The following is a 16,709-nucleotide window of genomic DNA, read 5'->3' as shown; positions in this document are numbered from 1 at the left end:
CAAGCCTCGGCTCAGCCAGTGATGACATGGAGACACCTGGAGATTTAAAACTCTGTTGGGGCCAGAGGGTTGATCCAGCAGATTCTGGGACTTGTCCCAACCCACCACCACCCCCAGCTGTGGAGACAAGGACTCTGGGGGTCTTGCCCAGGTGAGACCGAGAGGAGGGGGAACTTGCAGCTTGCCAGAGGCAAGACTCTCTGTGCAGGTCACTTCCTGAAGTCCTCTTCTCCAGCCTGTGGGAGGGGGGCCAGGGAAGGTGAATGATCCGGCTCCCCCTCTGCCTTCTAGATCTCACGAATCCCCTGCCTGACCCCCCAGGGTCCTCCCCCTCTCTGGCCCCTCCCCTCTGGTCCTGCCTGGTTCACCTCAAAAGTGGTGTCCACAATCTCATCGATGACACATGCCTGGGATCGGAACTTCTGTTGATGATGCTCCACCCCAGCCCCCAGCTGCAGGAAGTGGAACAACAGCTTCTTCTGCCTGGGGACCGGAAGGGGAAGGAGGGCAGGGCTGAGCTGACCCACCTGGCCAGGGGTGAGGTTAAGAGTTCAAATTTACCCAAAGAATTTCACCTCTGTCCTTGATTCTTGGGAGATAACATTCAAAATCTTGGAATTTCCCCAGTGATGGAAGTGTCTTTAATGAGGCCTCCAGACCATACCTAAGGATTTTTGCTGATGAGGTCACGGAATTGGGAGCTGGCCAGGCCAGGAAGACTACCAGGTATTGATATAAGTGGACCTCAGGAGTCCCTAGGAAGCACAAATGGTTAACCGCTCAACTACTAGTGGAAAGGTTGGTGGCTTCGACCCATCCAGAGGCACCTTGGAAGACAGTCCTGGTGATCGGCTTTGAAAGGTCACAGCCTTGAAAACCCTCTGGAGCAGTTCTATTCTGCACACTTGGGATCATGGTGAGTTGGGGAATTGAGTCAATCACAATTAACAATAACAAAAAGGAGAGGGGCATGATACAATCAATCATGCTTATGTAATGAGATCCCCAATGAAGGCTCTGGGCCCAGAAGCTAGATGGGTGTCATGGATTGAATTGTGTCCCCCCCAAAATGCGTGTCTACCTGGCTAGGCCATGATTCCCAGTATTGTGTGGTTGTCCACAATTTTGTGATCTGATGTGATTTTCCTATGTGTTCTAAATCCTACCTCTGTAATGTTAATGAGGCAGGACTCAATTTACAAGATTAGGTTGTGTCTTCAGTCAATCTCTTTTGAGATATTAAAAAGAAGTGAGCAGAGAGACAGGGGGACCTCATACCACCAAGAAAGTGGTGCCTGGGGTCTCTGTGCTGAGAAGCTCCTAGACCAAGGGAAGATTGATGACAAGCACCTGCCTCCAGAACTGGCAGAGAGAGGAAGAATTGTCCTAGAGATAACACCCTGAATTTGGACTTCTAGCCTACTAGACTGTGAGAGAATAAATTTCTCTTTGTTAAAGTCATTCACTTGTGGTATTTCTGTTACAGCAGCAGTAGATGACTAAGAAAGAATTTGGTACTGGAAGAGTGGGGTGCTGCTCTAACAGACACCTAAAATGTGGAAGCAGTTTTGAAACTGTGAATGGATAGAGGCTGGAAGAATTTTAAAGTGCCTAACAGTAAAAGTGGAGCCTTGGTGGCACAGTGGTTAAGAGCTCACACTACTAACCAAAAGGTCAGCAGTTCAAATCCACCAGCTGCTCCTTGGAAGCCCTGTGGGGCAGTTCTCCTCTGTCCTGTAGGGTTGCTATGAGTCAGAATTTACCTGATGGCAATGGGTGGGTTTATAATAGTAAAAGCCTAGATTGCCTTGAAAAGAACGTTGGTGGAATTACGAACATTGAAGACAATTTTGGTGAGGGCTCAGAAGGAAGTGAGGAGAGCTGTTAAACTGGAGATGGTGCAGACAGTGAGAAGCAGCAGCAGAGAAATGGCACAGCAGAACCAGGTGACCAGCATGAGATGGTGCTAAAGCTGACCCATGGTGCCCGAGAGCTGAGTGCCTTTGAGCAGGAGGCCTCCTGGCAGAGTGGTGTGCCTCCAAGCACATATCGGTAGAGCTAGGCTTGCCAACCCACAGAGCAAGAGAACCAAATGCCTTTCAGCCGAAGTTTACTGGCTGAGTAGGGTGCTTCCAGGCACTTATCAGTTGAGCTAAAGAGCTTTGGAACACCAGTCCCAGCAGGGCAGACTTGGGCAATGAGGCCCGAGGGGTCAAGAGTCCAAGGAACCAGGAAGCAGAAGCTGGAGAGACAAGGAACACAGGAAGCTGAGCTGCCTCAGTCTCAAAGGGTAGCGCCACCACCTCTGGGGTCTCAAAGAGCGAAGTCGCCACACAGATGGACTAGGAGAATGGGGCCACCCAAGTTCAAGGTAGCAAATTTGCCATTTCAGTGAGTCTGGAAGGCAGAGCTGAAGCCCGGAGCCAAGGGGCCTCCACTCAGAATCTGGAGAGCATGGCCAATATCTAGAGTCTGGAGGGCAGGGCCATTGTCTAAATGCTCTCAGAGAAAAGAGGATTATTTTCAAGGCTTGAGGGCTAATGTAATGTGTTCTGCTAACTTGCTTGGTGCCTGTTATCCCTTCCTTCCCTCCAATTTCTCTCATTTGTAATAGAAATGTCTGCCTTGTGCCTGTTCCATCATTGTACTTTGGAAGCAGATAGCTTTATTTGAAATTTCACAGGCGAAGAGTAATTTTGCAGAAGATGAGATTTTGGACTCAGAGTTGATTGAAGACTTTTGCAATATGATGGAGTGAATGTGTTCTACATGTGACAAGGACATGAATTTTGGGGGGCCAAAGGGTGTAATGTCATGGATTGAATTGTGTCCTCCAAAAATGTGTGTCAGTTTGGCTAGGCCATGATCCCCAGTATTGTGTGGTTGTCCACCATTTTGTGATCTGATGTGATTTTCCTATGTGTTGTAAATCCTGCCTCTATAACATTAATGAGGCAGGATTAGAGGCAGTTGTGTTAACGAGGCAGGATTCAATCTACAAGATTAGGTTGTGTCTTAAGCCAATCTCTTTTGCGATATAAAAGAGAGAAGTGAGCAGAGAGACAGGGGAACCTCACACCATCAAGAAAGTAGTGCCAGGAGCAGAGCACATCCTTTGGACCTGGGGTTCCTATGCTGAGAAGCTCCTAGACCAGGGGAAGATTGATGACAAGGACTTCCTTTCAGAGTCTACATAGAAGCTTTCCCCTGGCACTCTGAATTTGGACTTCTAGCCTACTAGGCTGTGAGAGAATAACTTTCTTTTTGTTAAAGCCATTCACTTGTGGTATTTCTGTTATAGCAGCACTAGATGACTAAGATGGTGGGCTTCCTGGTTGGTGAAAGACATCAGTGCACATGGGAGGGTAGTGTATCCTTTGGGGCATGGAAGCTTCGTGTTGGGAACACTCCCAAACCTCGCCCTATGTGTCTCTTCATTTGTATCCTTTTTGCTATGACAAAACTGTTGCCGTTAAGTATAGCACCTTCCTGAGTTCTGATTCATTCCAGTGAATTACTGAACCCAAGGGATCAGTGGGAGCCAGTGGTTCAGAAGTCAGGGGGCCTGGAAACTTATGGCTGATATCCTGAAGAGGTAGTGGGAAAACCCCAAATTTGTAGGCAGCAAGTCAGAAGTAAGGGTGTTATGGGGACACACAAGCTTTTAACTGACATCTGAGGTCTTGGGCCCACTTGGCAGTCTGGAGGACTGTGCTCTTTATCTTGGGAACTCTGACCTTGCTCTGGGAGGTTAAGGTCAGAGGAAGAAGTGCTACATGTACAGCTGGGGTCAGAACAGAAGCAGAACAGAGGGGAACAGAACTGACAATAAATTGATTTGATTGGGTCTTACAGTTTGGTTGCAGAAAAGTGTGATTTGATTTTTTCCCAGCCCTAGGCCTTTTGGCTCTGCAGAGCCACTGGACCAGCTCATCTTGCCTGCTTTCCCCCTCTACACGTACTTACATCACTGAGACCTCCATCCCCAGCCATGGACACACCTTCTCTGAGTGTGGCCTTTCATCATGTGTCTCCTTTTTCACATATAAAAATGTCCCCAAGTCTGCCTAGACCACAGAAGCCCCTGGCTATTATTATTCCACCAACCATCCACCCCTCTGTCCCTCCACACACCTACTCACCCACCCACCTACCTATGGATGCTTTTACCATGCTGTGCAATTAGTCATCCATCTAGACACCCATCCACTCAACCATCTACCCATCCATCCACCCATCTACCTATCCATTCGCTCACCCATCCATCCATCCAACCACACTTCCACCATCCCCCCACCTACCCACCGACCTACATAGCTACCCCTTCACCATGTAGTGCAGTCATCCACCTAAACACCTACCCATCCACCCACCCATCCATTCACCCACCCAATTACCCATTCATCAACCCATTCATCAACCTGCCTGCCTTATCAATCCATTTATCAAATAACTCTGAAAGCAAATAATGCTGTAAGGTGCTCTGAGGACAGAAGCAAACAATACACAGCCCCTGACTTCAAGAAGCTCAATCTGTGGCAGAGCCGGAGAAGCAAGCCAATACATTGTGATACATATAAATACAGGGTGAAGAGTGGTCCAGAGGAGGAAAACCTCACCCAGCACTGGGGACTGAAAAAGCCTTCCAGAAGAAGTGTCATTTGGGCTTATGCAGGGAGCATAACTGGAGGACTGGGGGTGGGCCTTAGGAAAGTATGTTCCAGAGGATGGATGACCCAAAGGTGGAGACCCTCAGAAAGGGTCAAAGCAAGGAAATTGAACCTTATTTAAGGGTCGTGGGAGCCATGGTAGGGTTTTAAGCATTGAACAAAGCCCACTCCCAGTGAGCTGAAATGGACTGGTATTGGCCATTTTGAATCAATCATAAGGTCTACTCTACTGGGACTCTACTAGTCTGTCAATTTGTGATACTGTGGTGGCTTGCATGTTGCTGTGATGCTGGAAGCTATGCCACAAGTATTTCAAATACCAGCAGGGTCACGCATGTTGGACAAGTTTCTGGCAGGGAACTGCCAGAAATTCAAGTTGAATTCAGAAGAGCAAGTGGAATGAGGGATATCATTGCTGATGTCAGATGGATCTTGGCTGAAAACATAACACCAGAAAGATGTTTACCTGCATTTAATTGACTATGCAAGGGCATTCAACTGTGTGGATCATAACAGATTATGGATAACATTGCAAAGAATGGGAATTCCAAAACACTTCATTGTGCTCACAAGGAACCAGTACTTAGACCAAGAGGCAGTCATGCGAACAGAACAAGGCGATACTGCATAGTTTAAAATCAGGAAAGTATATGTCAGGGTTGTATCCTTTCACCATACTTATTCAGTTTGTATCCTGAACAAATAATCCAAGAAGCTGGGCTATATGAAGAACAACGGGGCATCAGGATCGGAGGAAGACTCATTAACAACCTGCGATATACAGATGATACAACATTGCTTGCTGAAAGCAAAGAGGACTTGAAGCACTTATTGATGAAGATCAAAGACCACAGCTTTCAGTATGGATTACACCTCGATATAAAGAAAAGAAAAATCCCCACAACTGGACCAATAAGCAACATCATCATAAACAGAAAAAATATTGAAGTTGTAAAGATTTCATTTTACTTGGATCCACAACCAACGCTCACGGAAGTAGCAGTCATGAAGTCAAACGATGCATTGCATTGAGCAAATTGGCTGCAAAAGAACTCTTTAAAGTTTCAAAAAGCAAAGATGTCGCCTTGAGGAGTAAGGTGAGCCTGACCCAAGCCATGGTATTTTCAATTAGCTCATATGTACTCGAAAGCTGGACAATGAACAAGGAAGACCGAAGAAGAACTGATGCACTTGAATTATGGTGTTGGAAAAGAATATTGAATATACCATGCACTACCAGAAGAACAAACAAATCTGTCTTTGAAGAAGTACAGCCAGATTGCTCCTTAGAAGTGAGGATGGCGAGGCTTCATCTCAGGTACTTTGGACATGTTATCAAGAGGGACCAGTGTCTGGAGAAGGACATCATGCTTGGTAAAGTAGAGGGTCAACAAAAAAGAGGAAGACCCTCAACGAGATGGTTTGACAAAGTGGCTGCAACAATGGGCTCAAACAAAGCAACGATTATGAGGATGGCACAGGACCAGTAGATGTGTGGTTCTGTTGTACATGGGGTTGCTATGAGTCGGAACCAACTCAATGGCACCTAACAACAACAACACTCCAAGCAGAGGTGGACCAGTGGGGAAAAGACTGGAAGCCAAGAAACCACCAAGGAAAGCGCTACAGAGATGGCCAAGTCCTAGACAAAGGTCATGGCCAAAGAGCATGAAAGATGGACAGGAGAGTGAATCTGGAGGTAAGGCAACCAAGTCACTCGGCCAGACATGGCTGAGCCAGGGTTGGAACTTGGTTTGCCAAACTCTTGATATGTGAGCTTGGCATCACAGCCAGAGAATATTCCAGGCAAAGAGAACTGTGTGAGCAAAGGCTTGGAGGTACAGAAGTATGTGATATGCTTGGAACATGGTATGGATAAAACAAGGGATGTGCAGGGGTGGTAGTGGCTGCAATGATGCTAGGGAGGGTGGAAAAGGCCTGGTCATGGAGGACTTGGAATGCCACACCAGGGCCTTGGCCTCTGTCCTGTGGGTGATGGAAAGCCTGGAAGATGCCAGCAGTCCCTCCCTGTCTGCTGGTCTGGAGCCTGTCTGCACGAGGTGAGGTGGGACCGAGCTTTCAGGGTAAAGGACGTCTGTGGAGCCAGGCCTGAGAGCCAGGGACCAGGAGACTGTGCCAAAGTCGCCTAGTCATTAGCATGGCCACAAGTCCGCAGTTCTCTCAGCCTAGCTGGCCACGTCTCCCAGGAATCGAGGATTGACCATCTGGCCTCCAGGCCTTTATCCCAGCTCGTCTCCCCACCCATGACCTTCCTTATCCCTACACCTAGCTGAAGTCTACTCATCCTCCATAGCCCAGCACAGGTTGTTGTTTTTGTTGTTAGGTGCCATCGAGTCGGTTCCCACTCAAAGCGACCCTATGCACAAGAGAACAAAACGCTGCCCAGTCCTGAGCCATGTTTACAATCGTTGTTATGCTTGAGCTCATTGCTGCAGCCACTGTGTCAATCCACTTCGTTGAGTGACTTCCTCTTTTCCGCTGACCCTGTCCTCTGCCAAGCATGATGTCCTTCATCAGGGACTGATCCCTCCTGACAACATCTCCAAAGTATGTAAGACACAGTCTCGCCATCCTTGCCTCTAAGGAGCATTCTGGCTGTACTTCTTCTAAGACAGATGTGTTCGTTCTTTTGGCAGTCCATGATACATATATTCAATATTCTTCGCCAACACCACAATTCAAAAGCATCAGTTCTTCTTCGGTCTTCCTTATTCATTGTTCAGCTTTCACATGCATATGAGGCGATTGAAAACACCATGGCTCGGGTCAGGCGCACTTTAGTCTTCAAGGTGACATCTTTGCTCTTCAACACTTTGAAGAGGTCCTTTGCAGCAGATTTACCCAATGCAACGTGTCTTTTGATTTCTTGACTGCTACTTCCATGGCTGTTGATTGTGGATCCAAGTAAAACGAAATCCTTGACAACTTCAATCTTTTCTCCATTTATCATGATGTCACTCATTGGTTCAGTTGTGAGGATTTTTGTTTTCTTTATGTTGAGGCTCAATTCATACTGAAGGCTGTGGTCTTTGATCTTCATCAATAGGTGCTTCAAGTCCTCTTCACTTTCAGCAAGCAAGGTTGTATCGTCTGCATAACACAGGTGGTTAATGAGTCTTCCTCCAATCCTGATGCCCCGTTCTTCTTCATATAGTTCAGCTTCTCGGATTATTTGTTCAGTATACAGATTAAAGAGGCATGGTGAAAGAATACAACCCTGCTGCACACCTTTCCTGACTTTAAACCAATCAGTATCCCCTTGTTCTGTCCGAACAACTGCCTCTTGATCTGTGTAAAGGTTCCTCATGAGCACAATTAAGTGTTCTGGAATTCCCATTCTTCGCAGTGTTATCTACAATTTGTTATGATCAGCACAGCTGACTGCCTTTGCATAGTCAATAAAACACAGGTAAACATCCTTCTGGTATTCTCTGCCTTCAGCCAGGATCCATCTGACATCAGCAATGATACCCTGGTTCCACGTCCTCTTCTGAAACCGGCCTGAATTTCTGGCAGCTCCCTGTTGATACTATGCTGCGGCCGTTTTTGAATGATCTTTAGCAAAATTTTGCTTGAGTGTGATATTAATGATATTGTTCTATAATTTCTGCATTTGGTTGGATCACCTTTCTTGGGAACAGGCATAAATATGGATCTCTTCCAGTCTGTTGGCCGGGAACCTGTCTTCCATATTTTTTGGCATAGAGGAGTAACCATACCAGCGCTGCATCTGTTTGTTGAAACATCTCAATTGATATTCCATCAATTCCTGGAGCCTTGTTTTTTGCCAATGCCTTCAGAGCAGCTTGGACTTCTTCCTTCAGCACCATCGGTTCCTGATCATATGCCACCTCTTGAAACGGTTGAACATCGACCAACTCTTTTTGGTATAATGACTCCGTGTATTCCTTCCATCTTCTTTTGATGCTTTCTGCATCGTTTAATGTTTTTCCAAAGAATCCTTCACTATTGCAACTCGAGGCTTGAATTTTTTCTTCAGTTCTCTCAGCTTGAGAAATGCCAAGCATGTACTTCCCTTTTGGTTTTCCATCTCCAGCTCTTTGCACATGTCATTATAATAGTTGCTTTGTCCTCTCGAGATACTCTTTGAAAACTTCAGTTCTTTTACTTCATCAATTCTTCCTTTTGCTTTAGCTGCTCGACGCTCAAGAGCAAGTTTCAGAGTGTCCTCTGACATCCATCTTGGTCTTTTCTTTCTTTCCTGTCTTTTCAGTGACCTCTTGCTTTCTTCATGGATGATGTCCTTGATGTCATTCCACAACTCGTCTGGTCTTTGGTCGCTACTGTTCAATGCGTCAAATCTATTCTTCAGATGGTCTCTAAATTCAGGTGGGCGGTACTCAAGGTCATATTTTGGCTCCTCGTGGACTTGCTCTGATTTTCTTCAGTTTCAGCTTGAACTTGCATATGAGCAATTGATGGTCTGTTCCACAGTCGGCCCCTGGCCTTGGCCTTGTCCTCCATAGCCCAGCACAGGTCATTAGAGGTGGGCTTTTCTGGGCAGGAACTGAGTCTCTTTGTGTCCTTGGAGCCCTCTAAGGGCCTGGCCCAGAGCAAGGGTCAAGGATGCTTCTTGAGTAAAGAGATGAACAGATTCACTGGTCCCCCAAGGACGTCTTCCCAGTGCCTGCCCTTGGCCTTGGACCTTGGACTCAAAGGAGCTCTCCTGGCCCGTGTAGACACTGCTGGTGGGACTCCCTAGGTAGTAATGGGTCCTGGATCCTGGGGGTGCAGGAACCATTATGGTATCCTCGTGGTGATCCATCCTGTTTCCAGAGAGACAGGCAATGCCCTTCCCCTTCCCACCCCTGGGTCAGGCCTCCAGACCTCTCCCCACAGACCTGAGGCCTCCCCCTCCCTTCACGTCTCCTCACTTTTCAGTCATGTTCCCAAATTTCTTCTCAATGAGCTGCTTACGCATGGTCTCTTCACTCATCTTCTCTTCTGCCTCTGGATATAGAGAAAGAAGGATGAGGATCAAGAAGATGCCTGGATTCAGAGAGGGAGTGGAGGGCAAAGGAAGTGAGGGAAAACCCTATAGTCATAAGAGATATTCAGACAGGGGCTAAAAGAGTTTCTGTCCAGGATGGCCCAAACAGACTGCTTGTCTGGGCTATAGTGTAGAGCAGTTTTGTTTGTTTGCCTGGCCAGTATCCATTCCTCCTTCTTCTGATAAAAGTACCCTAGTTTCCCTGAGGCTCCCCCCTTCCATGTTGTCCAGCTGAGATTGACCCTACCCCCAGCTCCAAGGACATGTGATTTAGGCCTGGCCAATCAGAGCAGCCTATCCTTCTGGCTACAGTGATTGGTTCAGAAACAGGCATATAGTTCAGAGAAAAGGAGACTCATTTCTGAACTGCGGTGCTAAAACCAGTTGCCCTTCAGTCGATCCATGTGTTTCAGAGTAGAACTGTGCTCCATGAGGTTTTCAATGGCTGTGATCTTTTCCAAGTAGATCTCCAGGCCCTTCTGAGGCACCACTGGGTGAATTCAAACCACCAATCTTTTAGTTAATAGTTGAGCGCTTAACCGTTTGTAACCACCGAGGGACTCGTAGGGACGGATAAACTGAGGATTTGGGACTAGAGTTGCAGGTGGCCATTTTGCCACCACAAGGGAAGAGCTCCCAGTGAACAAAACCACACAGAATTATAAAGCAGAGATACAGGAGACTGAGTCCCGATCATCATTTGAGCCCTGGATTCAGCCATTCCTGAAGTCCACACACCCTCCACTTGCTAAGTAATGTGAGCCAATAGATTATGCCTTTTTCGCTTAAGCCATTTGGCACTGCGTGTCCATGATGGAGAACGCCAGTGAGGGACCAGGTGACCTCAGAGGACCATTGGTGACCATAAGGGTAGGATTCCGGAGCTTAGATTCTAAAGTTCTGAGGAACATGTACATGCACAGGAAACATCATTTTCATAGACTCGCGATCCACGTCAGATAAATCTGGACAAGTGTGTATAATACGTGGACAAAATCATCAACAGCAGTTGAGACCAATCCATGTAAGACAAACTGCTGTAAACTATTGACAGAAACAAGCATTTGGTGCATCATAGTTTGGCTAATTGGTTGTTCTGCGAATGGGTCTTTCAATAATTGATCCTTAGTTCACCTGGCTTTTTGAGGTTGTCTCAAAGCCCTTTGGACCAAAGTCCTAACCACAGAAAGCTCTCCCGAGTCTCAGGTTCTAAAGTGCTAACACTGAAGCTAGAATTCTCTGGCTGTGGAAGGAGGGTAGGTAAAAGGAGAGAGCAGCCCACCCTGAGATCAGCAGGTAGGGCCAGGGCAGGCAGGGGGTGGCACCTGCTTTGCTGAGCTCTGTCAGTGAGTCGTCCAGCAACTTCTCACGGATACGGGCAGCCCTCTAGGAAGAAAAGGCCTTCGTCCTGCTGAGCTCCCATGCCCGCTCATCCCTGGAGCCCCCTCAACCCTTCCCTTCAGGACACAGCTGGACTGGCAGGGCCCAGCCTCTGTGTCCCCATCCGGATCTCATCCACCTGCCCCACCCGACTCCGAACCTCCAGCTTCACTTTCTCCAGGCCTTTGAGCAGGGCCATCTGGAAGTTATCCACCAGGACAGCAATCACCAGGCTGGGGGCAGGGGGTGCTCTCAAGGAGGGTGTCTAGGAGAAGCCCTGCCCCTCCCCAGTGAGAGGGCTGGGGTGGGGATGCTAAGGGTGGGGAAGGAGAAGTGAAGCTGGGCACAGCGTGGGGGAGGCTCTCACTTGAGGAAGATGAAGTATTGGATGACGATGTAAATCATCAGAATGGGAATGATGTACCAGGCGCCTGGGAGAGAGGGGTCATCCCAACTGTGAGCCGCCAGCCTGCCTTTCCACACCCCTGCTGGCAGGCATCATAAGCCCCAAGTGACGGACAGTGTAACTGAGCCCTCAGTGTCTGCCCACCAGCCTCGAATGGCCAGACCCTGCCCTCCCCCCAGCCCACGGCTACCCGACCCTGGGCCCTGCTGTCCAGGTAGATGAGGGACCAGTCGTCCAGGGTAAGCATGGTGAAGAGGGTGAAGATGGTGGTGAAGATGTTCCGGAAGCGTTTGGGGTCCGATTGGCGGAACAATGCCCGGAGCACCACGGAGAAGAGGACTGGCTGGCTGTTCAGGGCCAAACGGGGCTCACACAGTCCTATCCTCCTGCCACAGTGCCCTCAGGTGCCCCCTCCCTGCCAGCACCGCTGGTCCCCACCCCAGCCCCCATGGCACAGGATACAGAGGCAGGTGAACATAAGAATGAGGATGGCAGTGATGGACGGCAGCGACCGCGCCAGCGTCCCGGTCACTTCCTGGAGGCTGGTGAGGATACTGTGGGCAGAAGTGGAGAGGGAAGCTGAGTCAGCCAGGCTGGGGTGGGCCTGGCTCAGGGAGCCTGTGCCCGCAGCCAGAGCTGACCCCGAAGGCAGGAGGTTCCTGATTTGTTAGTAACTTGGATGAGAACTGGCCCCTCCAGGGAGAATGAAGAAACTGCTCCCAGCAGAGGGCAGGAGACACTTCAGAAGAGGGCTGGGGTCTGCCGCCTCCCCTCCCCTGTCCCTTGAGCAGGTCACAGTGGATTCCCTGGGAGCCTAGGCCTCTGTCCTCTCCTCCTTCAGAGTCCCCACAGAGGGTGGGCTGCTGTGGCCACACTGACCTGAACCTTAGCAGGACCCGGATGGCCCTCAGGGCCCGCAGGCTCTTGAGGACCTTGAGGACACGATAGATGCTTTGTTTGTAGACGGAGCGTGAGAAGGAGGAGTTGAGCTGCACGAGCAGAAAGTCCAGCACAGCCATGACCATGATGAAGAAGTCTGTGGGCACAGGAGCGTCTGATTGGTCCTTTGCCCAGACCTTCAGCACTCCCAATGCCAACACCCCTTTCCCTGCCCCTTTGCCTCCTCAGCCTCCCCCAGGCAGTTCAATAGCTTCCACTGCACACATACCCACCTAGATTGTTCCAAGAATCAGAAAAATACTTGAAGCCCAGGGCTATGATCTTTAGCATGGCTTCCACTATGTAAATGCAGAAGAAAATGGAGTCCATGGCCATGAAGTACCACTCTGTGGGGAAATCGGGGCTGGCTCAGGGCTGTGGCCACCACCCCTTGCCCCTTGCCCTCCCTCTCATCACTGGGACCTCATCCAAAACACCTAGGCCCTCCCCAGTTCTGCTCTATGTGACTACATGACTACGTGCCAGTTTCCTTGTCTGTAAAACAGGGATAATAACAGTCTGCCTCATAGGGTTTTTGTGAACGTTAAATGCGCTTAACACAGCTCTTAGAACAGAGCCTGACACTGAGCATGGAAGAAACATTGCCATTATTATTGTTCTTATTCTCTTCTCAGGTTCCATGCCCTGTGGTAGGTCCTTTCATTCACCCTGCTCCAAGGGGCTTTAGGGGCCAGCCGCCCATTCTCCCTCCTCCAGGGTTTCCTCAGGGTCTCCTAGCCCCTCCACATACCCTGGAATCCAAGTACTCTTCCCACCCAAAGCAGTGCTTTTAGAGCTGATGCGCCACCTGGTGGCCATAGCCATGAACAGCCTATCCTGTAGCTTGGCTTGGGTCTCTGGGTGGCTGTTTGACCTCTGGGATGTCTTGCTGAGCCTCACCTCTCACAGGGGCAATGCCATCTACTTCCCAGGGGTGAAGAGCAAGCGATATAAGTATGTAAATCTCCCAGCATTGGGTCAGGCCCACAGAAGGCCCTCAGTGTGTGTGGCCTCCTCCAAGTGACCAGGGCTCCTTGGCTCTTACCGCCCCGGACCTCGACTTCAGCAAAGGTCTGGACCACCAGCATGATGGTGTTGAGGCAGATGATGAGGAAGATGAAGGCTTCAAAGGCCAGGGACTTGATCAGGTACTGGAGCCTTTTCCGGAGCCAATGAATAAAATGGCTTAACTTTTCACACAGCCAATGGGACAGGTCCCCAGCGTGCAGTCTCTTGTGAGTACGCTGGATCCGGGGGGCTGTGAGGGCCTGAGAGTCAGTGCAGGCAACGGGCAAGGGTCCCAGGCACCCTGGCAGGCTGGGTTGGGGCTCATGCCTGCCTGCCTGCCTTCTTCTCTCGCTCACTGAGGGACCCCTGTGCTAGTTCTGTGCTGCTGCCAGGACCACAGGCCTGACCTCCTTCATGGCAGGCACCAGCCAGCCTGTTTGGGATTCAGAGTCTGCTTGAGCCACTCTTGGGGGCTCATGCTCCCACACTCCATGCCCTCCTTTGCTCGGACTGCAACCTCTGCATGGAAAGCCCACTCCTCTTCCCACTTGTTCTCTTGGGAGGCTTTCCTTCACCCTTTGAGACCGTGCTGAAAGGCCCCTCCTCTTGCCTGCCTTCCCTACCCTCATTCATTAGATGTTCACCCCCTCTGTACTCCCACAACTCCTTGGTCGTGAGACCATTGCCACGTTTCTTGAACTTCTATTAGGAGCTAAGTGTGGGGGACTGTGAGTTCAAGGCCAAGGTCCCTCCCTGCCTTCATGTACAAGGCCCGCATTCAGTCACTTGTTCCCGTTCCCTGCGCTCAAGAAGCTTACAGTTTAAAACCAAAAAAACAAACCAAACCCACTGCCATCGAGTCGATTACAATTCATGGTGACCCTGTAGGACAGATTCGAACTGCCCCATAGAGTTTCCAAGCAGTGCCTGGCAGATTTGAACTGCTGACCTCTTGGTTAGCAGCCGTAGCACTTAACCACTATGCCACCGGGGTTTCTGCTTACAGTGTTGAGGTGGAAATATGGACAGATATGTCTACCGTGACAAATGCTCTAAAAAGGAGGAGGACAGGCCTCCATCGCTGGATGGCCTGTGATTGTTTAAGTGACCATCCTCAGCTTTGGAGCCCCTAGAGGGCAGGGGTTGTATTAGATCCTTCCCTGGCTGCCAAGGCCCAGGCAGGCCAGACACGCATATTAGACAAGAGCAGATATTTAAGAAATGAACATGTGAATGAATAAAGCAGTGAGTCAACAAATGACTTACAGCTTGGAAGGGTACAAACTTTAAGGAATAAAAGACGTGGCAATGAACAGCCACACGAGGGAATGGCCAATAGAATATACATGGTCTGCTGAAGGCCCTGGATTCAGTCTGCCAGGCAGCAGGATTTAGGGTGGGGGAGGGCTGGGCAAAGACTCACTTTTTCGCTTCTGAAACTGCTTATCTTCGGACCAGCTTTCCATTTCTGGGGTGGAAGTGGCCTGGGGATGGACTTTGCTGGAGGCCTGGGAGCCGGATGAGTGAATTGCACTGTGGGCCTGAGCATCGCCTGAGTGCTCAGTGCGTGGCATACCATGGTGGAGGGCTGTTACAGAGCTGATGGAGGGAATGGCCCTGCTGTAGGATGAGTATGTGCCAGATAATTGGGAGGCTCCATTAAGGTAATCCCCATAGCGGTGCTGATGGGGGTAATCCACGTAAGTTTGAGGACTCTGGAGATGCTCGCGGTAATGAGGTTCAGCGTGGCGGTGCTGTCCATGGTGGTGCCCACCATGGTAGAAACGCTCACCACGGTGGTGATGCTCACCATGGTGGGGACGCTTGCCGCGGTGGTACTCACTAGGGTGGTACTCACCAGGGTAGTGCTCACCATGGGGGTGATGCGAGCCACTGTAGTAGGACCCCCCATTGGACTGGTGGGAATAGGCTTCTTCATGGTGAGAAGGCCGTCCATGGTGGTAGCCTTCACGGTGATGGAACCTACCACGGTGGCGGAGATCACCAGAGTGGTCAGACTCTTTATCGCGGTAAGGCTCATCTCGGTGATGTGTTTCATCTTGGTGGGCCTCACCATGACAGTAGGCCTCACTGTGGCGACGAAGCCTACCATGGTGGTAGTATCCACCATAGGGGTGGTGGGATAAGTTCTCACCATGGTAGTGGGACCCACTGTGGTGGGGGGACCCACCGTGGGAGTGGGATCCACTGCGGTGGTGGGACCCACTGTGGTGGTGAGACGCACTGTGGCGATGGGACCCACTGTGGGGGTGGGAGTCGCTGTGGCAATACATCCTGTTGCCATGGTGGTATTCACTATCAGTGTGATGAGAGTGGTCCTCACCATAGGAATGCAAGGAGGGAAAAAGGCCTTGGGAGAGATTCAGGTTAAGGGGTTGAACTTTGTCACGGGGCTGATGGACTCCACCATAGGGGTGATAGGCTCTGCCATTATAGTGGGCCTCACTGTGGTGGTGGGAGTGGCGGGAGAAGACATTGTCACTCAAGTCATGGAACTCACCATGGTGGTGGTATTCGCCATGATGAGGGGACACACTATGGGGATGGGACTCGTGATGGTGGTGGACCCCACCATGGCCTGGCCTGTGGTGTGGAGATAATGAGTGGGGGCCAGGAACTACATCCAAGTTAGTGGTGTCTGCCTCATTGTGAGCCTTTTCAAGCATCGAGTGTTGATCCATGACTATGCTGAGAACCCTTGGACAAAGAGAGCTCAAGACCTGGTCCCAACAGGCCCCTTCCTGGATCTCCCTTCTCACCTAAGCTGAACTCAACGCAGACGGTGGCACTGGGGCTTCTAGGAAGGGCTGACTATTCTTGCGGAACTCACCCCTCTATGATGTCACCAGCAGGGCCCCTCCCAAGCCTAATTCCCAAATGCCTTCTGGGCTACAGTCAGAATCAAGGATCTTTGTGTCTGTTTCATTGTAAAATGAGGAAATAGAGGACAAAAAAAAAAAAAAAAGGTAAGGGACTGACTCAAGGTGTCAATGTGGGTCAATGGCAAAGCTGGGTGAAGAAGTCCGGGACGACACCATGGGCTCCCATCAGTTGCTTTAGTTCTGTTGTTGGAAAGAACTTTAAGAGGCCAAGCAGTCAAGCCCCAGTCCCACCTAGATACCAGCTGGCTCTGCATTTAAGACTTACTGCCTCTACCATGAGCGGGTGTGTGACCTCGGTCTGGTTGCTTAATCTTCCCATGCTTCAATTCCCTCCTCTGTAAAATGGGAGCAATAACACCTGCCTGATAAGA

At 49.8% G+C, this 16,709-nt stretch overlaps 1 protein-coding gene across 1 annotated transcript; it reads right to left on the bottom strand.

The window, feature by feature from the left end:
- Window positions 1-209: 209 nt before the first annotated feature.
- On the bottom strand, window positions 210-16,272 carry CATSPER1 (cation channel sperm associated 1). Its single transcript, XM_003419414.2, has 12 exons — window positions 14,859-16,272; window positions 13,473-13,685; window positions 12,661-12,774; window positions 12,368-12,524; window positions 11,951-12,042; window positions 11,684-11,827; window positions 11,450-11,513; window positions 11,243-11,315; window positions 11,028-11,088; window positions 9,587-9,662; window positions 369-483; window positions 210-236 (listed from the first exon to the last, which is right to left on the bottom strand). The coding sequence occupies exons 1-12, from the start codon at window positions 16,135-16,137 to the stop codon at window positions 210-212; spliced, it is 2,415 nt and encodes an 804-aa protein (XP_003419462.1). The 5' UTR covers window positions 16,138-16,272.
- Between the last annotated feature and the right edge of the window lie 437 nt (window positions 16,273-16,709).

This window comes from Loxodonta africana, chromosome 7, assembly GCF_030014295.1.
Source record: "Loxodonta africana isolate mLoxAfr1 chromosome 7, mLoxAfr1.hap2, whole genome shotgun sequence".
Classification (NCBI taxonomy): domain Eukaryota; kingdom Metazoa; phylum Chordata; class Mammalia; order Proboscidea; family Elephantidae; genus Loxodonta; species Loxodonta africana.
The sequence above is the reverse complement of the archived record's forward strand: the minus strand, read 5'-3'. Positions and strand labels throughout refer to the sequence as shown.